We start from the raw sequence: 22131 nt of genomic DNA, 5'->3' as shown, positions 1-22131 counted from the left end.
CATAGTGGCATTACGGCTATACCAGACAGTTGATCTAAAAGTCAGGATCCCAATCACACTCGTGACCAGGATCCTCAACTTCATGGCGAAAGTCCTCGAAGTTAGATGTGTCAAAATCATCACGGACCTGTGGTACGATCGGGGGCTTCATGCTCTTCGTTTTCAGACTGTCCCACTGGAAGCTTGAGAACCAGCGGTGGTTGATGATATCTTTGATCCCGTGCTTCATGTTTCCCAGTCGTCGTGCTGGGTTCTGACACAGCAACTTTTGCACGAGGTCAACACTAGCTCGGCTGAATTTCAGAAGATATAGCGATGAGACCGAGCTCGAAGTCAGAAGCAAAGAGACAAAGCCAACCTACCCCATATAGGCTGGGAACTTGACGTTACCCTGGATAATAAGAGCGTAGATCTGCATCGGGTCTTGGGCGTAGAATGGAGCAGAGCCCGTCATTAGCTCGAAGATGAGGATACCCAAAGCCCAGTAGTCGACTGCCTTATCATGGCCCTTGTTTAAGATAATCTCGGGTGCGAGGTAATCGGGTGTACCGCACAGCGTCCAAGTGCGGTCCATCACAAGCTTGGCTAGTCCAAAATCTGCGAGTTTCATATAACCTTCGTTATCCAGAAGGATGTTTTCAGGCTTTAGATCTCGATACACGATGCTCTTTGAGTGCATATGTTGAAAGACAAGCACGACGCTAGCAATGTAGAAACGAGCCACGGGCTCCTCGAAGTGGTCCCTTCGACGTAGATATGTGAAAAGCTCCCCACCCAGCGCCAGTTCTACCAGGAAGTAAATGTGCGTTCGATCTTTAAAGGTTGTGTAGAGCTTCAGAATAAACGGGTGATCGAGTGCAAGCATTACCCGCTTTTCGTTCAGCACGTGCTCCTTCAGATTGTTCTCTACGATATGTGACTTGATCAAGCATTTCAGAGCGTACGCGCGGTTGGAAGCTGCGTGGCGCACAAGTCGGACGCGACCAAAAGCACCTCGTCCAAGTGTCTGAAGTACTTCCAATTCTTCTCGCGGAATTTCCATGTAGTACTTGTAGTCAGCAGGTTCCACCAGCGCCTCAGTTGATGCTCGTCTATGTGGGAGATCTCGTGTCTCCAGGTGGGCTGGCGCTCGGTCCATAAGCTCCTGGAGAGTTCCTAGCATTGCAATGAAGTGAGCACGCTCCAGTGTAACGCACTGCACTCTCGTCACTGCCGTGCAGGTGGCAGATCTCATTTCGTCCTTAAAAAGCGCCATCTCGCCGAAATGGTCACCAGCTTTTAACCTTCGAATAACATTTTCCTCTTCAGCATTAGCGTCCACTTGGGTGACTATGATCTCGCCCTTGTTGATAATGTAGAACTTTTCACCCACCTCTCCCTGCCGCACTATCGCATCGTTCTCCTCAAACTCTTCCCACTCCATCGCTGCGGCTACTTGCTGCATTTCGGACGACGTGAGTTTGCTTAGGATGGCGATTTTTTGCAATACCTCAAGCGTTCGAGTAAGACGATTGAGCTTGTGCGAGGCTAGAATTTCACGAAAAGTGTTACGCTCAAGAGCCCATAGCTCCACTTCAGTCACGGCACGAATCGTAGCTGCTCGTGGCATATTGTACAGCAGTGCCAGCTCTCCAAAGCCAAGGCCTGGACCCAGGAAGCCATACCGAATCGGTGTAGATCCACCCATTGAAACAAGAATCTCCAGCTGTCCGCTCTCCACCGCATAAAAATTATCACCTTGCGCTCCTTGCTTTATGACCAAATGACCGGGTTCGACTCGCATCGGGAAGAAGGCGTCCAAGCAGTCACGAATTTCGCCATGTGACTGCCCTTGGAACAGGACGTTTGACTGCAATATCTTGAGCAGAAGCTGTCTGGAGCTCTCTCCTTTTGGATACACTACACGCTCCTTTGTCGACATGATCTTGCGACTAGGCATGACTTCAGCACTCACCTCGACACGCCGCAGCTTGCCCTTTGAAGTTAAAGTACCAGTATGCTGCGCTCCACCATCAGGGCTGTCCGGTGTACCTCGGTCAGTCGAGTTGTATCGGCTTTTAGCTTCGGCGTCCGGTTGGTTAATGCCTTCTCCCAGCAGTTCCTTTGCCTCATGAAGCAATGTGAATCGAGTGCTGAAGCTACCAACTTTTTCAAGTTTCGGTCCCGATGTTGGTTCGGCTGCCGACACTCGATCTTTGTCCTTGTTCCGCGGCTTCACCACCATGGTCGTGCGTTCTGGAGTTACCAACTCGTCCCCAGTATTAGTTATCCCAGGTAAGGCATGCATTGGGCCAACGTGCCCGCCATTTTCCAGTCGTTCCTGCAGCGTGCGGATGACCTGGTCCTTCACTATCAATTCCTTGCGGATGCGTTCATACTCGCTCTTGGACACGCCACCTCCCATTGGAAAACTCTTGGTACAGTCGAGTTAGGTAGCTTAGACGGCCACACAAGGCAAAACACCGACGTGCATGCACCAAACCGGGCTGCAATCTAGGCGTTTTCAATCAGCCGTGAAGAGAAACTTATCTTTATCAAGCAAGGACCTGCTGCGTCAATCTATTTCCTCCTCCAGGGCCGCCAGTCTCAGATAGACCAAAGTATTTGCGCAGTCAAAAATAGCTGCACTAACAAAAGAATTGCCAGCCTGCGAAGCCTCATTTAGCGATAAAACAGACAGATAGTGCCACCATTTTCACCTGACGTCGACGGTCTCGCCGCCGCAATGAGAGTCTCACCACCGCTGGCCGCGCGCCATATCACAGCATTCGCCAATCCGACAAAAGATGGCTACACTTTGGACTGGCTCCTTCTGCAACGTGATCTTGAAAAGGCGCAAATGAGTCCGCCCATGGGCTCTGCAAAAGGAGAGCTCTACTTTCGCATTCGACGTGTAGTGATGTCTTCCTGCGCGAACGAAAGCCGACGACATTGGTCGCTGTCGTACGCGTTGGGGGCGGACGAGTATCTTGGAAAGGGCGATCCGACAGCTCCCCATGTGGGGCGCGTTTAAATTATCTACGAGCGTGTCAAGCGCCCTGAAAAATTGGTCGAGTCAGTTGTGTGGCTTGTCCCTGTGGCAGCCTCGCCGTGATGTTTGATCGTCTGCTTTCCCCTAGCACCCGCCATTGATGCGGGAGAGAAGTCAAGGTTGCTTTGGAAGCCACACAATTTGATGCAACAGCAAGCGGCGTTTCATACCGACGGTGACTGGCAGGCTCCAGAGGAAAACCGCACACGATATTCCCGCACAACCCACGAGAACCACTCGGTCATTCTCGAACCGTTCATTAAGTCTTCACGCCTTCGAGCAGAACTTCTTCTTCTTCTTGCGAGCCGCTGTCACATTAGGGTTGGTATCGCCCTTCACCCAGTTGCCTAACGCAGTAAGTCGCCATCTGCAACGTTGCCTAACTCCATTTCACTTGTTAAATGGCACTGACAATCTGCGACTGCGACAGCAACCAGCTTTCCTTTCGTCCACTCAGCCCAGCCGTGCGCTGAGAACCCAGTTTGACACCTATCTCATTCTCAATTTTGCGCCGGATACAGCAAGGCCAGCAGCTACAGAACAAAGTGTTGGAATCATGCGGATCATTGCTCCTCCACCTCCATCCTACGGACTGCGGTACAGCGAATCTGATGTCCCAGAGCGCTTTGATCCGTCGTTCCAGCTGCCTCCAAGCGCCAATCGCAACAGCTTGGCAGCTCTAGAGAAGCCCACGGGCTTAAACGACCCATTTGCACTGCGCGACAGCTACACGAGCGAGGCCAGTGGCTTCGACGTGCTCAACTTCTGGAACATTGAAGCAGACCACGAAGCGTCCGCAAGCCAACTGCTGACCCCCACGGGCTTCCAAGACCCGTACCATGGCGTCACCATCGATGTTAACAACCACTCCATCAACAACCAGGGCGTGGTCATGTATCATGTGGATATCAAGGGCCCGGACGGCATCTTGTCCACATACACTATCCGTCGTCGCTTCCGAGCCTTCAAGAATCTGCACACTGAGCTGAGCCGCCTCCTACTCGAGTACCAGGACTCGAGAGCTCAACTGGACGCGGCGCTGGCAGCCAGAGCGCCTTCTAATTTGGACGGACCGGAGAACCACATCCCGCTGAGCCCTCACAGCGCTGCGGCACTGGAGAAGCGCCCTCCAGTGTCCAATACCAACTACAGGACAGTCAAATTGCCCTCGTTGCCTAGTGCAGGAGTCTGGAGCTACCTCAAGCGCCACGACGTGCGTCTAGTGGAGCAACGCAAGAAACGCTTCCAGGAGATTCTGCGACTGGCCATTCGCCACCCGGCAACGAAACACAGCCCCGTGTTGGACGAGTTCCTGAGTGTAGCTCCCAGTGAGATCTCACAACGAGGGTCGTCCTACGTGTCGCTACAAGACTACAGCGTGCCAGTATTTGACCGACAACGCGAGTCCATTGAGCGACGGCAGAGAAAGATGAGGGTGCTGGAAGATCGACGACTTCGTGCAGGATCTGACAGCCAGTTTGGAGAGAGACCACACCAGTAAGGAAGAGGTGTATTACATTAAGCTGTATCGATAGTAATGAACGTTTTCGTGACGGGAGAAACTGCATATTTTACTACTGCAGTGAGACGTCGGTCGGTACGCGTCACTAGAATTGAGAGCGCAAGCCACCTTTGCTCTTGCCAATATGCACAGGCAGTTTGGCTTTCGTATTCTGGTCAGAACGCTTCGGTTTTCGGAACAGAATCCGGCCATCGACACCAGCAGCGGCTCGTCGAGGTGGCGTGTCCGCTTCTGACGCTCTGGTTTTCTGTTTCTTGGTCGTTGGCATCGAAGACGACGTGGATGGGAGACCCAGTGCTCCTGAACTACCTGATATCGCCCTACTGACGTCTTTAGTGCGATAGAAATCTGGTGCAAGATCGACGAGCCACCGTGGGTCGATTCTAGCCACGTCCCGTACGAATTCTTCTGCAGTGAGCACGCTTTGGTGGAAAATGATCCAGTCGGGAAGCGTGCCCATGTGATAATACACCGACGTTGGATGCAACTGCACCGGTCGCTGGTCGCGAAGTGTGCGGTAGACCCCATCAGCGTGCAATTTAGCGGCGTTCGCAAAGTATCCACTGACCAAACACTTGCGGATTGCTGCACTTAAAGCCTCGTCACTATTGCCGAGTCCTACGAATCCTTCGTCGCCGGCAGAGCCGCTGCTTTTCTCCAGCGACTTGAAGCGCGTCACGTACCGCTTGAGATGGCGACGAATCTCTGTAGCACGCAAGAGGGCACGATGGCTTAGAAGATACTCGTCACACCATGATCGACTCTTGTTATTCTCCACAAATTCATCGTAGATGGACAGGTACGTCATGTGATCGCCGTCTGGGTGCGCAAACTGTTCCATGGCTTGAGCGATTTTCTCCTGTCGCTCTCTGGAACCGCGTGAGCCCAGGAAAACATCTCCCACGGATAACACACTGGCGATACTGAGCATCTCATTCGTACAGTCGAAACGGAACGATGCTAACAACACTTTCGCTAGTGCTGGCGCCACCGGGAACTCCGCCATTTGCGTGCCTAGTGGATCGATGAGATGACAGTCAGCATCAATGGCCCCAAGAGAGAACAGCAGCTCCAGCGCGCGTATAAGAGCCTCGGGCGAAGGAGGCGACACGAAATCAAAGTGTGCCAGATCCTGGATCCCCATGCTCAGCAAATACAGAGCAACAGTGGCCAAATTCGTACGTTGCATCTGCGGAATTGTTTCTTTTGCAAGTGCCTTGCGGAAATGCTCTTGTGTGCAAAGCCGGAAACATTTTCCAGGTCGAGAGCGTCCAGCACGACCAGCTCTCTGCTTGGCTGAAGCCTTGGATACAGGCGCAGTGATTAAAGCCTCCACCCCAGTCAGCGGGTTGAAGAACGCGAGCTTCGTGAAGCATCCGTCTACCACAAACACCACACCTTCAATAGTCACGGAAGTTTCAGCGATAGTCGTAGCGACGATAACTTTCCGACGCACGCCTCGAGGAGGTGGCAGGAAAGCGTTCTGTTGCATGTGCAGTGGGAGCGTTCCATATAGCGGAACGGAAAGGATATGCGTCGGTGCTCTGTCGTTCAGCGTCCTCACAACAAAATCGATCTCTTCCTGACCAGGTAAGAACACCAGAACGTCGCCTTCACCTTCGTGCTCGTCTATAGCGAGTACGGTATCGATTGCCTTCTGCAGATAGTCTCCACATGGTTCCTGGAGGTATTCGACATCAACGGGAAATTGTCGACCTTCCACCGAAACCGCAACTACATCGTTTTGCATCTGTGACGGTCGACCAGAGGACTTTGAAACCTGTTCGGGATCCTTCTCCTTCCTTCTAAAGAACTTCACGAACGTATCCACCTGCAATGTAGCCGATGCGATGATCACCCGCAGATCCGGTCGCTTTCTCTGAATCTTCTTGATTAGCCCCAACAGAAGATCAGTCTCCAAATTTCGCTCATGAGCTTCATCCTACACATAAAAACAGCAATAACATCACTCAGCACATTACCACCACCTCGTCTTTAGACTATTAATACTAGACGACTGTAACTCCTCTCTTACCAGCATCACGACGGAGTAGCGAGATAGCAGCGGGTCTCGCATTGTCTCCCTCAGCAACAGACCGTCCGTGACGAACTTGATCTTGGTGCGATCTGGATTCCACTTCTCCTCGAATCGAACAGCATAGCCAACCTCTTCGCCCACCTGGCAGCCCATTTCCTGGGCCACGCGCTGTGCGATCGTCACGGCGGCGACGCGTCGCGGCTGCGTGCATACTATCGTCCTGCTCCGTGGGGCTTGCATACCCATTTGGGTTCTTCTCGGGCGAGACGTTGCCCATCCTGCTTCCAGCAGATATTGCGGTACCTGCGTTGTCTTACCGGAACCAGTAGCGCCTACGAGAACCGTCGTGGCATGCGTCTCGACCGCGTAGAGGATTTCGTTGCGGTGCTTGGACACAGGCAGTCGAGATCGTTGCGCACGCAGCGAGAGACCATGCAGCGGGTTGAACTGGACGGAAGTCACCTCCGCGTCCTTAGGGAGATCTCGAGCTGCTTCCGCCTCAGCATCCGCGCCTGGGAGTGTTGCGCCGGGCCGCCAGAACGCAGCCATGTCCGGCAACAGGTACGTTCAATATAAGTGGCATGTTCAAAATAAAAGATGCAAATATCTCGAAATATTTGAAATTTATCACGGTTAAAAGCGGTTCGGTCCAGAAAGATAACCGGTCGAATCTCATCTGGGACCGTCTACCGCCGCTTCCATCGGATGGCTGGTCGAGGTCCTTGGAGCCGAAATCTCCAATACGGCTGCACTAGCTAATTAAACAGGGAGCGTTGTAGCAAGCACCAAGTCACCATGGTAAGCATGCTCTCTGATTTGATGCTGCGAGGCTGCAATTGGTAGCACCATTATGAAAAGTAGACAACAATGGAGCTGAGCGCTGCTGCTGGAACTGGCGGGCAATTGAACGGTCCCGGTACTTCAGGAGCGAGAGGACGAAAAACACACAGATAAATTGACACAGGGAAATTCAGATGAGGACAACGACAGCAGCAGCAGCAGCAGCTTCAGCCTACAGCCTCATACAGCAGTGCTATCAAACAGATCTTTGCAGTGGATATCACGGTGCTAACGTCTCTGCTGATGACGCTGTGCAGCCGCCGAAGACACAGCAGAAGACCAAGGAGCAGAAGATGGCCGCCGCCATGGCTGGTGGCAAGGGCAAGGGCAAGAAGAAATGGTCCAAGGGCAAGGTCCGCGAGAAAGTTGCCAACAAAGTGCTGTACGACCAGGAGACGTACGAGCGTCTGCTTGTGGAGGTCCCCAAGATGAAGCTGATCACCGCTTCGGCCATTGTGGAGCGCCTTAAGGTGAACGCCGCGCTTGCCCGTGCCTCGATCCACGAGCTGGAGGAGAACGGAAGCATCTCAAAGGTGCTGGCCCACCACTCGCAGCTCATCTACACTCGCGCTGTCGCCGCTGAGGAGTAAGCAGTCGCTGGAAAGTAATTGATGCTGTCCGCCACCTTAAGCTCTGGCTGTCCGTGTTTCGCGTCTCGCCCTTGGGATGATGATGCCGTTGTTTGAGCTGTATGATATGCTGCTCAATGATGAAGACTGGATGGACGGAGCAGGCACGCGCTCCTAGTAGTAGAGTGAGGACGTGCGTTCATTACTCGCCTAGGCCGTCGTGGTAATCTCGCAGCAAAAGAGCGAAAATGTAACACGTCCCTCCCTGTTTAAATTACTGCTTCTCTGCTCAGATCTGTTGGTGTTACTTAGCTCTATTTGCTCCCTGGGTTATTTGTCGAAGAGGTTAGCGAAGGCACTTTGCTGTTTCTTGCGGAGCTGCGTCTTGGCGACTTGAGCTCGCGTCAATGCCGAACGGAACAGCTTATTATCAGGCTCCAGCTCACTCAGCTTGAGGAGATCGGTTACTGCAAGATGGAACTCCTTTGAAGCGACGTAGGCTTGACTACGACGATAGCGAGCCTTGACGTGCGTATCATCCAACTTCAACGCACTCGATGCCGCTGCGATGCAGCGATCCACATCACCATCTTCAAGCAGCTTCGAGTAACATGTAGCCATGTTGGCGTAGCACGCCACAGCGATCGGGTTCACCTGCTGCAGTTCCTCGTCTGAATACTCGATCTTTGCATCCAGCGCCGCATCCGACCCAGCAAGTGGGGGCTCGAGCCACGTTAAAGCTCGCTTGTAGAGGCGCGTCGCAGTGCTATAGCTCTCCTGCTTAAAGGCCTCGTTGCCACGCTCTCGATACTCAGACGCACGGGTTAACTTCCACGAGAGCCAGTCTGCCACTTGCGTCTCTCCAACGATACCTTCCAGCGTCAGTTTGCAATATAGCGAGGCCGTGGTGTCCAAACCCAATTCTGCAGTTTTTGATCCCAAAGTTAGGTCTTCCGCAGCGACTGGGAAACTCACGTCAACTGGCAGGTCGCTGTCTTTGCTGTCGACGTCTCGTTGTCGCCCCAAAAGGTTTCGGACACGTCGCTGAAGCTCTGGAGCAAGTTGGACCCCGGTTGAGGATAGCGGGCCCCCTGCCAAGTTTGAGACAGAATTTGGTGAGTTTTGGGACGTTTGAGGCTGTAAAAGTCCTAGCTGATCGACTGGAAGGGCTCCACTTAACACACTGGTAGTATCGGAGCACGTTTCATCGCTGTAGAGCGCCCAGTGGACGCATCCAGCGGCACGATCCATCGTCATCTTTTGTTGGAGGTGATTGGCAAAAATAATACTTGTAACCATAACCATTCGTGTAACCCTTAGCGGACAGATTATGCTAACCATGACGCAGTGAGCGCTAGCACCACGACACCGGCATTTATGGCCACGCAAGAGCCGGCACATGGATATAAGTGATCCCATTCGTATCGAAGACAGTTGAAATCCTCAAGTTGGCAGCCCCAGTGCCCACATTCGCTTAGATGAGTACACAGTAGTCGAGCGGAATTCTCGAGGCAGAAATCATGGCGTACGAACGTATCGGCGGATACTTGAGCGCATGTGCAGCGCGACAGCGACATGGCCTTCTTGTGCAACTCGTCGCTGCGCAGACACTCCTCTGAACACATGGCCAAGGAAAGATCCGCTTGCGGAATTGGCCCATACCATCCAGCGCGAACGTTCTTGAGGTACACGATGCGCGACTCGCACAGTGCAGCCATGATGAAGATATCCTGCCCCTCATCGGACTCGATATATTCATTATAGAGATCTAAGTTGCATTTCAGGCCTTCTACGAGACGTCGAGCCACCGGTTCGCTTGAGTTGTTCGTCATCGTCGACATATACCGCGTTGTCGTGTTCAAGGCTAGCACGGCTGAGGCATCTACGTAGAACATCCCAATACTCCACCATAACCCCGCTATTATACGCAGTTTCATTGCTGTATGTGCGCCAAGATTGTTGTCTGCCATGTCGAACAAGCGATTGAAGTTGTCGCGTCCTTTCGCGGTACGTGTCAAGACCATCGTAGATCATGGATCGACCTACTATACATCATACTTTCGCTTTTGGTGGTCATCGCTTGACCGGCTAATGGAGGAGTACTTGCTACACCACTGTGTCACGTCGGACGTGTACAAGCCCGCGGATAACGAGGACCATCAAGCCTCTGCGTCATTTTGGCAAACATCAGGACGGGCAGAGTGTGTTGTGGTGCAAGAAAATCGCCAGGCTTATGGCGCCTCGCGGGTCATTCTTTCGGCCATGCTGAACCTTGTTTTACAGTCTGTCAAGACAAAGAACGTGCTGCTGTTCACGCTGGTACGGATTCAATATGGGTAGCAGTGCGTACCGGCGTGATGATATTATCGTCGCTTTCTGCGTTGTGTGTGGAGTGCAGGAGTCTCCTCAAGTGGGGCAAGGTATTGGAACTTCTGAAAAGCTCACTCACGTTGACTACTCCGCCGACGCCACAAACTTCCAATCGTCGACGTCGTCGAAGTCGCAATTACTGGAAAAGATGGTGCACGATATTGAGAGCATGGAAGCCAAGGTTGAGCTAAACGGAGCGACATCAGCTCGGCCACTGGTTGTGGTGCTGGACTCGCTCAATGTGCTTCTGCAGCAGACGTCACTCCAACAAGTGCTGCTGTTTCTTCGACGTTTGCGCCAACATGCTGTTGTCGGCTCAGTGATTGCACGGTTGAATGCTGGTGCAGAGTCTCCTGGAGTCGCACAAGCGCTGGCAGCGCAGGCGACGGCGACGATACTCGTGGAGACTCGTTCTTCTCTGCGCTCCTACCCGCTACTAGCCACAGAACGAAGACGCGAGATTCCAAAGGAAATGCACGGATTTGTGCTATTTGTGAGGCAGAAAAAGGTACTTGTGCATGCTCTGATCGAATCCTTAGCAACGTATTCCGCTAACATGTTACCTCTACAGAACGGCCGAAGCAGCGAGAGCATCGAGTACTTCCAAGTGCAGTCCGACACTGTGCAATTTGTTGCTGCCGGAGATGTTGATGGCCACTGCGCGTCGGCAGACTCAGCACCGACAGCTAAAGATGCCACAACACAATCCACTCCAAGTGGGAGAAAGTCTGAGCTTGGACGCACGTCGCAGCCTGATGCAAAGCCAACGTCTCCCACCAGCACTCTTCAGTTCGAAAGCTCTGACCAGCCTCCGCTCCCTGTGCGTCAAGAGGAGATGAGTTTCAACTTGTCCATCAGCGCTGCAGAACAACGAGCCAAGAGCCAAGTTCAATTGCCGTACATGCATCAGGGTCTCACTGGGGTTAGCAGCGGGTCTAGTTCAAACGACGGTGACAACAAAAGCCGCGTTACTGCGGATGCTGCTGGCAGCAACACATTATTCTTCATTGACGAAGATGATCCAGATTGGGACGACGACGACCTAGACGACGACTTGGACATTTGAGAATAGAACATTGTCCGGAAAAAAACTACATCCACGATGCTCTATATGCTCTCATTGTGATGCAAGGCACTCTCCTCGTCTTTAGCAATCGAAATAGCATTCACGTACGCGATCGTTCCGTTTGCCAGAGGCTCGATCTCTTCGTTGAGCAGCGGTACGTTTGCATTCTCTAAGAACTGACAGTCATCTTTTTCACGCCTGCAACGGCAGTTAACATACTCGACACCAGTGGAAGGCGCTCCGGTGTGATGTGCACCGCAGTATCGAAACTCCACGATATTTTCACGTTCCACTCGTCTTCGCTGGGTCGAAAGTAGCGAAGCATTGGATGGAACAACGTAATCAGAGACTAACCCGCGTACACTCGGGACCTGGAACTCAATCTGGATCTCGACATCGTCCATTGCTGGAGCCGAGGGTGTAATTGTGTCTTCGCGAGACTTTTCAGCACTTCTCGTGTCACTCAGACAATGCACAGCAATCGGCGTATGATGTAGCATGTACAGCACGATCACGATGTTTGCAATCTCCCAGCCGAAGTAGTGCAGGGTCACAACTTGCCAGGAGTCAAAATTCAGTGCATCCGCCCTACTCTTCGATACAGTAATAGCACATAACACACCTCGAGCAAACAGCAACGCTGACAGAAGTGTGCTGCACACTGCCAACTTCTTCAAACAGGAGATGCTTAGCACTGGCAGCCTCTGGAGTGCTCCACTCGCTTCTTCTCTTCCATCTCCAATACACCATTGGCTGCGACGTCGATATCGCCACAGAATCTGAACTGCGTGTCCTACGTACTTAATCGTCAGTAGCCCCAGTGTCATCCAGATGACAGCAGTGTAGCCGAACGTCATCCATTGCGGCACCACCAACCCCATCTTGTCTCCTTCAGCTCGACAGACCGCCACCAGTGTCACCAGCGCGACGAGTGACGCCCAAAATGCCACAAATACTGCGGTCAACACCCCACTCGAGGCAGATGTCGTCGCTCCGGGCCAGCGTCGTCGGAACACCAGACGCACTGCGAAGAGTACAATGTAGCCATGTAGCGCCGCCAGGGTTACACTGGGCATGTCCAGCAGCCAGAACGTAGCGACTTTTAGCCAAAACTCCATCTCGTCCATTTGATATGTGGCAATTAGCGAGAAAAACGCCACACGAAGTGCCACAAGCAGCAAGCATGCTGCAAATATCGGTCCGTGGAAGGATCGCGCTAGGACGAAAATCCGCGACTCCAAATGCGCACGTCGTTCAAGCGAACGCACTGCCAATAGTCCACGAGCGATGGAGATGCAGAGAAACAAGCAAAGACTTGCACAGCTCAGTTGCCAGAACATCGCAGCGAAGAGGTCGAGGAGACGCGTCAATGCGACGACCATGTAATCTTTGGTACAGCATACTGTAAACTAGCATATAGAATAACAAAAAAGTCTCTTCAACTTGCTATTCTACAGTTGGAAGGATCGAGATGCAGCTTTAGGCTCCTGTCGCCGTTGGGCGACGAGGCTCAGATGTTTTTCTTCGCTGCTTCAAGTGCTGTTGTAGTCAACCTCGCGATTGGGTCATTCTTGACTTGTCTGAGTGAGGACCAAGTTGAGAGAAGCGAATCCAACGAGACGAGATGTTTTCTACGTGGGATCTGGTGCGCCCGACGCTGTGGCACCCCATGTCAATGCTAGAGCTGTCCATGATGGACTCGAGCTCGCTGCCGCAGCTGTCGGTGAGTATGCGAAATGTGCCCGGCGTCAGCTTGGATGAGGAATTTTTCAAGGATCTGCCCACTGCAGATCAGCCCAAGGAGGAGAAGGACGAGACGCCAGAGACCGAAAATCAACGCGCGTTCTCGTCCTATTCATTCAGCAGCTCGTCCGTCGTGGATGAGGAGGGCCACAAGGTCGTGAGCATGCGTCGTCGCTATGAAGACTCGACGGGGCGTCTGAAAGCTGAGCACGAACGCGAGGTTCGGGGCAAGCGTCTGAAGACGATCTGGAACCGCAAAAACGCGAAGGACGAGGGTGAGCACCACACGATCTGCTCGCAGGGTACAGCCGAAGAATTCGAGAAGCTGTGGAGTCAAACTGCGATCGGAAAGGCCCAGGAAAAGAAAAACAAGGAGCTGAAGGAGTCGGATGAAGAAACCTCGGGCGGCCACCGGCAGGAAAAGCAAGTGGAGAGTGCGCAGATGAGCAAGTCGGAGTAGGTTCTGTATCAGAAACTTTTTTGTGCTGTGGTGGAAGCCTAAGCACTTTGATTGCGTATTGATTCGACGACAGCGGTAGTGACAGTTGAGGAAGCAAGGGGGACGAGGATTGATCGCTGCAGTCGATTGCAAACATGTATTAGTAAAAGTGTTGCTGCTGCAATGCAGCGATGCCAACGCTGTGTAAACGTTGCATCAAGCTGACTTCAGCGTGTCGGTATCTTGATAAGCTTCTACACCGTTTATCTACCGGTACCGCGAGACACAGTCACTTGAATAGGTCTCCCACTACGCCTGCCAAAACCTTTTTGATACTTGGCATCGCGATCTTCATTTTAAGCTTGAAGATTTTCTCCTTGATTCTCGCTACGTTTGATATACCACGCTCTTCATCTGATGCGTCTTCATTTTTGCGAGCTCGTAGGAATCTGTAACTTTCGGTGGTGGGGCTGTACAGCGAGATGGTGGATGTCTTGGTCTGGACTGAGTTTGCGAGGGCGGTACGTGTGACCTCAGTGCTAGCGGAGAGTGCCACAATAGCTACGAGCACGACGTACGATAGGTGCATGACGGAGCTGAATCTACTGTCGAAGGAATCAAGCTTTGAACTGAATCGAGGTTCTGCCAGTTGATTATAGGTACCGAAACCATAAACAACTGCGCCAAAGCAACAACAACAAAAACTGGACTAAACATACCAGTACCGGTAGTGTACTGAACGCAGGGGCAGCTAATCGAATCTCCGAAAATGCATTTCCAGGACTTGTTCGTACATTTATCCGAATACTTCGCAACGATGTTCGAAATTTCCCGACAGATAACTTAAAAAAAAAGAATTTTGAAGCATCACATGTATCAACCCCTAGCTGGGTGATGGCGCGTAAAACGTGATACGGCTGCAGGAGATAGCGACTCAATTCATAAGCGGATAGCGATTGACATGATACTCGTTTCTGCAATACTGGGCAGTATTTCACAGTTTGACGAGCGATATGCGCATGGACAAGCAGCTGCACTTCATCGGCGTGCTGCAGAGCTATCAAGCACTGGTATCGTCCATTTCCATTCGTCACCTTGGCTTGGCAGCATAGCACGATGTGTCCACAAAGCAGACCATTCACTCGTTCCTCGCGCCGATTTGGCGTCAGATCAAAGTGGAAAAGATGCGATGCAAGTTCATACTGCTGAGCAAGGTCTACAGCGAAGCCCCAGCAAGCATCAGCAGAGTGTACGGCTTGGTTGCCACTCCCGTAGACACCAGTAGCTTCTCCTCAGGAGACATCATCGTGACCCTGCGTTGTTCCAAGCGTGAAGCGAAGTGCACGTGGTTTATCCATAATTGCTGCCAACGCAGCCACCTGCACGTCGTACAACAGAGCAAAGAGCCCGGGAGAGCAACGAAACGTTTAGCGCACGTAAGCCGATTGGAGACTGTCATAAAGCTCTTGAGTCCAGATATTAATCTTGTCCCCAACATCCCGGGGAAGCACTCCTTCGCTTGAGGAGTTCGAAGCGGTAGAATTCAGCAGCCGAATCGCATTCAATCGTATCGGAATCACGGCAGTGTGCCGTACCCCCATGAGGGAACCTCGAGTTGAATTGCCATTGCTCGTGAGCAGCTTTCAGTACGACATATCTGCATACTCGAGCGTTGTTCGCATGGCGGTTGTCGTGTTTGCACACCAGCCATCAAGGAAGGATACTGCTTGTTTCGCTTACTAACTATTATCAGTGAGACGCCAAGCCAGGTGGCCATACCTCGGAATATTTCACCGTTGTCAAGCGTCTCCCCACTATAATCGAAGAAATTTGAGATCACCTTAGGATTACGCTCGGGATCCAGGGCTTCATTGCTCGTGGTTGTCCAGGGTTTCGACATTAGCAAAGCGCGGTCAGTGTCGTTAATAACTGACCAAACAAATTGTTTGTCGTCATCGGTATCTGACAGCCCCTTGTTCTGCTGTAGCAAAGTCTCGTCATAAACGAGGAGGTAGTTGGGGAGGTAATCTTGAACATCTTGCATCACCCGCTACTCCAGTGTATCTAACAATGTGATCACGTCTTCTGCACGTCGTATTTCGCGCCAAAAGCCTGCTGAAGCGCTGTTCGCCTCACGCTAGATGTCAACCCGGAGTATAAACGCAGCACAAACCCTGTCCTGTGAGCTACTTCTGATCCAGCAACGTCCTTGGACACATTCGCGTAGGTTCGTCACCGCTCTCATTTGCTCCATAGCGGTCCCAAATGCCTGACACCAGCAGCTGAACAAGCAACGCAGCTTTATCTCGCTGGTCGTATCGAAGGTGCTCGTCAAAGCGTTCAATACTATCATTTCGAAAGATAATTTGCGAATCCTCCCGTGGATTGACCGTGAAACGGGGAGTGAAGATAACATCGTTCTCCTCCTGCAAACGATATATGAACGAAATGAAGTACTTTTGATCAATTCGCATTATCCAGGTCGTGCTTAATCTCCCCCAAGCCTTGCGAGTCAGAAAACAAGCTTGATCTGCCACCTTGCCCCACTGTTTCTTGCAATATCCAGCATTAGATTTCGCGCCACGTTGATGCCCAACGCGTATCGATTTTTGCTGCCGTAGACAGCGTTGATATTTTGATTTTTGTTCCATTGGTCCTCACTTGTGGCTTCGATATGCACCTGGTCCACGCCATGGTCCTCGACTATCACATGGAGCGGTGCTTGCGTGTACGCATTTAGGTGTAGCGGAAGCTCCGTATAGAACTCTGTCAGCACATCCCGAAGCTACTGAGCCACTTCTTCATCTGCCAATCGATTGAGCAGCCAATGAGTCGACAGTTCATCGTCCTTCAATCGTTCGTACTCCAAAGTAAAGCGAAGATTTTGCAATGATCTCGCAGGGTCGTGACGTGGTGGTAATGCGTTGCCAATGGCTCGCACCAACATGTAGGTCGGAGGATACGTCCGAGTCGGACTCCGACGTTGCGGATTTCCAACGAAAACCTTAAAAACGAGGCAACGACAACGAGGATAGCGACGCCATGCGGTACGGCAATAACCCAACATATAACAATCCCATCGCCAGTAACGCAGCAAGCCACCGCCGCACGCTGCACTCACCCTACGCACCATCGCTGTATCGCGAAAAATGTACCCTTGAAGCTATTCAACCCATGTCTCTCATTCGTCGAAAACCCAATTTTCTTGTTTTGTCCAATAGTAAGCCACTTCACAAAGTATCTTTCACCATTTCCATTTCAACCTCCCTGTTCAGAGAATGAGCGCCGCCAAAAAGTCCGTCATCGAGCTGCGCCACCCGTCGGGTTCACGTGCCGAGGTGCATCTGTACGGCGCGACAGTCACTTCTTTCTACGCGGCACAGGAGCCTGAGCGTAATGTGCTTTTCCTGTCGTCAAAGGCGCTGCTAGACGGCAGCAAACCAATCCGCGGCGGAATTCCGCTTGTGTTCCCTGTCTTTGGCGCCGCTGAGGGATTCCCCAACCACGGCTTCGCTCGTGTCAATAACTGGAAATTGAGCCAGCTGGATCAGACCGTGGGCGACGACAACAGCCCCACAGTCGCCACTTTTGCGCTTGATATCTCGTCGGAGATGAAGGCCATGTACCCGCACGACTTTGGACTCGTGTATGAGGTCAAACTCTTCGCAAATGCGCTCGCTACAGCTATCCACATCCAGAACAAATCGGAGAGCGAGATCGCCTTCCAGGCGCTACTTCATACGTATTTGTCGGCGGACGATGTGCGTGACGGAGGCGTCGTGGTCGAGGGCCTCAAGGGCCTCACGTACCACGACAAGGTCGCGGGCCAGGAAAAGAGTGAGGAGCGCGACGTGTTGACCTTCGACCAGGAGACGGATAGTGTCTACGCTAACGCCCTGTCACCCGTCATTGTGCGCATCAAGCGCGCAGTCGGCCAGGAACAAGTCGTGACCATTGAGAAGGAGGCATTCATTAAGAGCGGCGCCACACACACGGCACAGCAAAGCGACGTGGTCGTGTGGAACCCGTGGATCGACAAGGCCAAGGGAATGAGCGACTTTGGAGATGACGAGTACCCCACCATGCTCTGCGTCGAGCCTGGTCGCGTCAGCGAACAGCAGAAACTTCCGGCTGGACAAACCTTCACGCTGCAGCAGGCCATCAAGCTGTCAGCACTGTAGCTGATGACTTGTGTGATGAGACAGCACACAAGTAGCACACGATGACAGCAGACCAAATTGGAGTTGATAGTCGACTCCCGAATACCGCTTTGTGGAGTTCTTGGCCAACTTTATATTTGAACTTAAGTGGTAATTTCGGTGTGACCCTGTCTCCATCTTCTCTCCAACGCAACGCTGTTTGTAGAGCGAAACTCTTGAACTGCTCAGCATTTATACTTGAAGACCTCATTGCATTGGTTGCCTTAGGTGCCGAAGAAGCAGACGATTGTAGGCTCGAACGCCCATGGCGGTGGTGGATCTCGACGCTATCGGCGTGTAGCGCACACGCACCAGATGGTCGATACGCTTTGTGGGCGAGAAGAATCAACTGGCGAAGAACCGCAAGAATGATCGCACGCTTCACGCTGGAAGGTACGTACCCCCATTATAAAATGCAGAGAAGAGAAGAGACCACTTACGATTTCTTCCCAGCTGACAAGCAGGAAATCTTGCGCCTTGCTCGAGTGCTGAAGGACCAGATGCACGACAGTATATAGCTGATGAAGATCCTTGGTACTCGTGTCTTCACGATCCGAGACCAGTGGCTAAAGGTGAAGAGCGAGCTGGAAGAAGAACACCACGCGTACGACGAGAAAATGAACACTTTGATGGAGATCGAGCGTCTTGAAAGTCTCAAACGACAAGAACACCGCGATAAAATCAAGAAACTGAAACGATACGCAGATCGCAAAATTCTCGAAGATCAAATCGAAGATCGTCGTCGAGAGGAGGAGGAGGCGCCGAGACGACATGAAGCGGAGCTTCGTTGTGCCAACTTGCGCTCGATGCAGGAGACAATGGCCAACAAGAAGGCAGAACTGGGCGAGTTGCGAGTCAAACGAGCTGCTGAAGCGCGGGAACGACAGGCGCACGAAGCTGACATGGCCTTGGCCAGGAAGCATAAAGAGGAGATGGAGGAACTGCGGCGAGCTCGTGAAGCTCAGGCGCTGCATCGTGAGCGTGCTCGTGTTAAAGAGGCGACGATGCAGCAACGCGAGTACGACTCGATCATGGTGCAGGTCGAGTCGGACAAGACTCGAGTCAAGGAGGAAGACGAGAAACGCAAGTTGGCAAGTATGGCCCATCGTCGCGTGCTGCAGTCTCAAATCGAAGAGAAGGAACGCTTGAAAAAGCTCTCGTTTATCAAGAAACAGAAAAAAGTTCAAGCATTCAAGGAGGAATATGCAAAAGAGTTGGAGAAGTTGGAGAGGATTCGGATGGAGGAGGGTGGAGAGCTGGTCGAAGCTGGTGTGAATCCGCTGTACTTGTCTGAGATGAAGGCTCTCGTCATTGAGAAGCAGATTCGGTAGACAACACTTTACCTAGTACTTTCACATTACTGTACTTCATTCTCTAGGACTCACCACAGCGTACGAATGTAGCGACCTCTGAATCAAATACTACTCCTCACGTCCTGGTCATCTATCGGTGAGCAAAGAAAACCGTGCAGACAAACAGCCCTGGCAATATACCTACTTTTGTAAAACAATGGGAACAACGAGAGAACCAGAACGAATGAAGGCTGAGAATGCTGAACAATTCAAGAGATATACCAGTATACCTGAAAGTATGGATACCAGTGATACTCCCAAACGATTTTGCAAATTCTGCGTTTCATTTGGGAGTACTACTGGTCTACACTTTCATGGCTACATTACGTCATCAAGTCAGAACCGGGCTTCCATTTACCGTTAAGCAATAAGCAATACCACCAACGTCGCTAAGAGCAGCAGCCGCGCGGAAGCAAACGCAGACGCTCAACTACAAACGAGGGACATCGCAAGAAGCCGAGGGAGATTGAGGAAGCTTCAAGCGACATGATGCTTCCCGAGTTTTTGCTCGTGCTCGCGGAGACAGAGGACAAGATTAAGGAGCTGTATCGGGTCACATAAATCGTCTTGGAGGAGATGGAGCTTCATCCTGACATGATGGAGGAGCTGCTGCTCGTTCTGCAGCAGGCGACACGATTGCTGGGCCATGAGAAACAGGTCCTGGAGATTGCGCGCAGCGCCTTGACCAAGTGACAAGATTATTTAGAGTTTGACTTTACTCGGGCGAACAATAAAAACATTACCTTTTTCTTTTGAAGTTAATTTTCAGCATATCCTCGTGTTGCAAAAGACGTTTCATCATTGTTGCGTAAAAGTTTTGAAACGAAACAGCTACGAAACTCATCATCGCGTTCTGAAGGCCACTTTTTCCTCAAACTCTAACGTGTATGAAACTGCCGGATAAGTCACGCTAGCTGTAGTTTTTCACATTACGAAAAAAATGACATATACCGTTTGTTCGTGTTTGTTTTGGTGGCATGTTATGTTTTGTGCACCTCTTGAAAGCCTTAATTTAGTTTGAGCTGAACAGCGAGATGCCATCTAGAATCTAAGCTCAAGCTACAAGTTTTTGTCAGCGTTTTTTTAAGAAATGGCTCAAGCCTACGCCGTCGCTACAGCTCGCGGAGACACGCTCGCCACGCAGCGGTGCGACCTGCTATCTCCAGAGAACGAGTACCTAGGTATGCACCTCTTGCCACACTCATTCCCACCGCTTCTTCGAGCTCCAATGACGATTCCACCTGTCTTCTGCTCCAGACCCCAACCCAGACCTGCACTCGCTCTTTGCAGTACGCGTCAGACCCGCTCGTTCCGTGTGAGTTTGTGCATAATATCTAACAGTAAGCGTACTTTATGCAGGAGTACAACCGCATGTTCTTCGAGGGTCGATTAGCCGGCTGTGAGGTCAAATGGAGCAAGCGAATGACGCTCTGGTACGTTGAGGTTTTCTACGAAGAATTCCAATAGAAAGTTTGTATTCTTCACTAAGTGTTTCAGTGCTGCAGTGCTGGACTGTGCAGCTTTCAGCCTCTCAGCAGCTTCTGTTCCATTCGGTTGAGGTACATTGACGTTCTGTAGCTTCGAAGCTGTGAGGTACCAATTTACTCCTCCTCTGTGCTTTTCAGTGAACCATTGCTAAAGCTTCGACCACGCAGCGATATGGTCAACACTCTACTGGTGCGAGACTATGCTCAAGTATCTGATGTAACTTGCACAACCGGACTTTGACGTCGTCTTTGTTGAGCAGCACGAGATGATCCACGCGTACGTGTTCGTAGCGACGCCCGTGCGCGACCACGACGACCACGGGCCGCTGTTTCAAGCTCACATGAATCGGATCAACGAAGCTGCGAAGACCAAGATCACGGTCTTCCACACTTTCCTCGACGAGGTGGACTCGTATCGACAGCACATCTGGCAGTGCAATGTGAGTGTGTTTAGAGGCAGTATCCTACAAAATGGCCCTTGTAGCTGAACTACAGATGCTACCGCTGTCGTTTCTGTGCTGCAGGGTCCGTGTCGACACACTCGGCCGTACTTTGGTCTCGTCAAGAGGTCGATGAACCGAGCTCCTGGGCCAACAGATCGCTGGTGGGCGGACCACGAACGACGTTGCGGCGGGAGCTACTCCAAGATCAAGGAGCCTGTGGCGTTCACGGCCAAACAAGCGAAGAAGAGGGAGCAAGAGCTGGCTCGGGAGGAAAAGCAGAAGAAGAAAGCTGAGGACGCAAAAGCTGCACCGAGTGTGAAGTCGTTCTTCCCAAGGATGAACGAGGACAGCGACGCCAAGACAAGTAAAGCGGAACAGTCTACGCGTGTTGAAACGAAGCCTCCTCGTGCTCGAAAGAAGACTCCACCACAATCTGGAACTGTGAAGCGGAAGAAAGAACACGACGGCGACGCCAAGAGCTCAGACTGGCTATCACTTGCGTTCCCCTCCTCAGGCTCTGCTGTGTACTCTGCAGATGGAGATGAAGACGGATACTTTTTAGTGGGGGACATCCAAGCACTCTTTCAGACTCCCCCGACACAGCAGTTTAGTCCCCGTGGCCGTAAGAGAGATCGTCTGGAGGCATTCGACCAAGTTCAAGGTGACGACGCCACTAGAGCAAGCGCTTCAGGATCTTGTGCTGTTGTAGACATGACTGTGTCTGACAGTGACGGCGGTAGTGACAACGAGCAGCTGCAACAGGCCATCAAACTCTCACTGGCAAATGGCAGGTTGCCGAGAACAGGGACAGGAGAAGAGGACGTTGTTGAGATTGACTTACGTTAATTGCGATTACTTGGCGAGAATTCTTCCACGGCCTGCCGCGTCTCTAGGCTTCTGCTCTCCGACACGTCGCCGCCATTCCGCAAAATCTCGTCCCGTGGGACCGCTGTGTTATCATGACGAATGTCGTCATTCCTGGCGAGGGCTCTGTTGTTCAGGCGCTGTTTACAGTCTAGCAGCTGTGGCCCA

The 22131-nt window shown here is 51.9% G+C and overlaps 13 protein-coding genes across 13 annotated transcripts; 7 read left to right on the top strand and 6 right to left on the bottom strand.

The window, feature by feature from the left end:
• Positions 1-34: 34 nt before the first annotated feature.
• On the bottom strand, positions 35-2404 carry PITG_13315 (cGMP-dependent protein kinase, putative; the record flags this gene model as incomplete). The annotated part of the gene is made up of 2 exons (XM_002899917.1): positions 35-293; positions 363-2404. 2 exons carry the CDS (start codon positions 2402-2404, stop codon positions 35-37), a joined length of 2301 nt encoding a protein of 766 aa, XP_002899963.1.
• A 1183-nt stretch (positions 2405-3587) lies between these two features.
• PITG_13314 (uncharacterized protein) lies at positions 3588-4593 on the top strand (the record flags this gene model as incomplete). The annotated part of the gene is made up of 1 exon (XM_002899916.1): positions 3588-4593. The coding sequence occupies one exon, from the start codon at positions 3588-3590 to the stop codon at positions 4530-4532; it is 945 nt and encodes a 314-aa protein (XP_002899962.1).
• A 292-nt stretch (positions 4594-4885) lies between these two features.
• On the bottom strand, positions 4886-6837 carry PITG_13313 (pre-mRNA-splicing factor ATP-dependent RNA helicase, putative; the record flags this gene model as incomplete). Its single annotated transcript, XM_002899915.1, has 3 exons — positions 4886-4936; positions 5122-6495; positions 6589-6837. The coding sequence occupies 3 exons, from the start codon at positions 6835-6837 to the stop codon at positions 4886-4888; spliced, it is 1674 nt and encodes a 557-aa protein (XP_002899961.1).
• Positions 6838-7138: 301 nt separating this feature from the next.
• Positions 7139-8292, top strand: PITG_13312 (40S ribosomal protein S25, putative; the record flags this gene model as incomplete). The annotated part of the gene is made up of 3 exons (XM_002899914.1): positions 7139-7152; positions 7371-7389; positions 7689-8292. 3 exons carry the CDS (start codon positions 7139-7141, stop codon positions 8019-8021), a joined length of 366 nt encoding a protein of 121 aa, XP_002899960.1.
• A 38-nt stretch (positions 8293-8330) lies between these two features.
• On the bottom strand, positions 8331-9257 carry PITG_13311 (uncharacterized protein; the record flags this gene model as incomplete). Its single annotated transcript, XM_002899913.1, has 2 exons — positions 8331-8860; positions 8918-9257. 2 exons carry the CDS (start codon positions 9255-9257, stop codon positions 8331-8333), a joined length of 870 nt encoding a protein of 289 aa, XP_002899959.1.
• Positions 9258-9328: 71 nt separating this feature from the next.
• On the bottom strand, positions 9329-9832 carry PITG_13310 (uncharacterized protein; the record flags this gene model as incomplete). Its single annotated transcript, XM_002899912.1, has 2 exons — positions 9329-9354; positions 9400-9832. 2 exons carry the CDS (start codon positions 9830-9832, stop codon positions 9329-9331), a joined length of 459 nt encoding a protein of 152 aa, XP_002899958.1.
• Positions 9833-10071: 239 nt separating this feature from the next.
• PITG_13309 (uncharacterized protein) lies at positions 10072-11436 on the top strand (the record flags this gene model as incomplete). Its single annotated transcript, XM_002899911.1, has 5 exons — positions 10072-10319; positions 10399-10878; positions 10942-11033; positions 11094-11303; positions 11361-11436. The coding sequence occupies 5 exons, from the start codon at positions 10092-10094 to the stop codon at positions 11434-11436; spliced, it is 1086 nt and encodes a 361-aa protein (XP_002899957.1).
• Positions 11437-11895: 459 nt separating this feature from the next.
• PITG_13308 (uncharacterized protein) lies at positions 11896-12776 on the bottom strand (the record flags this gene model as incomplete). The annotated part of the gene is made up of 2 exons (XM_002899910.1): positions 11896-11963; positions 12050-12776. The coding sequence occupies 2 exons, from the start codon at positions 12774-12776 to the stop codon at positions 11896-11898; spliced, it is 795 nt and encodes a 264-aa protein (XP_002899956.1).
• A 126-nt stretch (positions 12777-12902) lies between these two features.
• On the top strand, positions 12903-13639 carry PITG_13307 (uncharacterized protein; the record flags this gene model as incomplete). The annotated part of the gene is made up of 2 exons (XM_002899909.1): positions 12903-13563; positions 13627-13639. The coding sequence occupies 2 exons, from the start codon at positions 13061-13063 to the stop codon at positions 13637-13639; spliced, it is 516 nt and encodes a 171-aa protein (XP_002899955.1).
• A 268-nt stretch (positions 13640-13907) lies between these two features.
• PITG_13306 (secreted RxLR effector peptide protein, putative) lies at positions 13908-14207 on the bottom strand (the record flags this gene model as incomplete). Its single annotated transcript, XM_002899908.1, has 1 exon — positions 13908-14207. One exon carries the CDS (start codon positions 14205-14207, stop codon positions 13908-13910), a length of 300 nt encoding a protein of 99 aa, XP_002899954.1.
• Positions 14208-16896: 2689 nt separating this feature from the next.
• Positions 16897-17799, top strand: PITG_13305 (aldose 1-epimerase, putative; the record flags this gene model as incomplete). The annotated part of the gene is made up of 1 exon (XM_002899907.1): positions 16897-17799. One exon carries the CDS (start codon positions 16897-16899, stop codon positions 17797-17799), a length of 903 nt encoding a protein of 300 aa, XP_002899953.1.
• A 539-nt stretch (positions 17800-18338) lies between these two features.
• PITG_13304 (uncharacterized protein) lies at positions 18339-19148 on the top strand (the record flags this gene model as incomplete). The annotated part of the gene is made up of 1 exon (XM_002899906.1): positions 18339-19148. The coding sequence occupies one exon, from the start codon at positions 18339-18341 to the stop codon at positions 19146-19148; it is 810 nt and encodes a 269-aa protein (XP_002899952.1).
• Positions 19149-20259: 1111 nt separating this feature from the next.
• Positions 20260-21945, top strand: PITG_13303 (uncharacterized protein; the record flags this gene model as incomplete). The annotated part of the gene is made up of 5 exons (XM_002899905.1): positions 20260-20484; positions 20529-20602; positions 20795-20846; positions 20917-21096; positions 21181-21945. The coding sequence occupies 5 exons, from the start codon at positions 20260-20262 to the stop codon at positions 21943-21945; spliced, it is 1296 nt and encodes a 431-aa protein (XP_002899951.1).
• Positions 21946-22131: the final 186 nt, after the last annotated feature.

Source organism: Phytophthora infestans, genomic scaffold (assembly GCF_000142945.1).
Source record: "Phytophthora infestans T30-4 supercont1.28 genomic scaffold, whole genome shotgun sequence".
Taxonomy (NCBI): Eukaryota; Oomycota; class Peronosporomycetes; order Peronosporales; family Peronosporaceae; genus Phytophthora; species Phytophthora infestans.
Note: the sequence above shows the minus strand (reverse complement) of the source record. Positions and strands in the feature narration are given on the sequence as shown.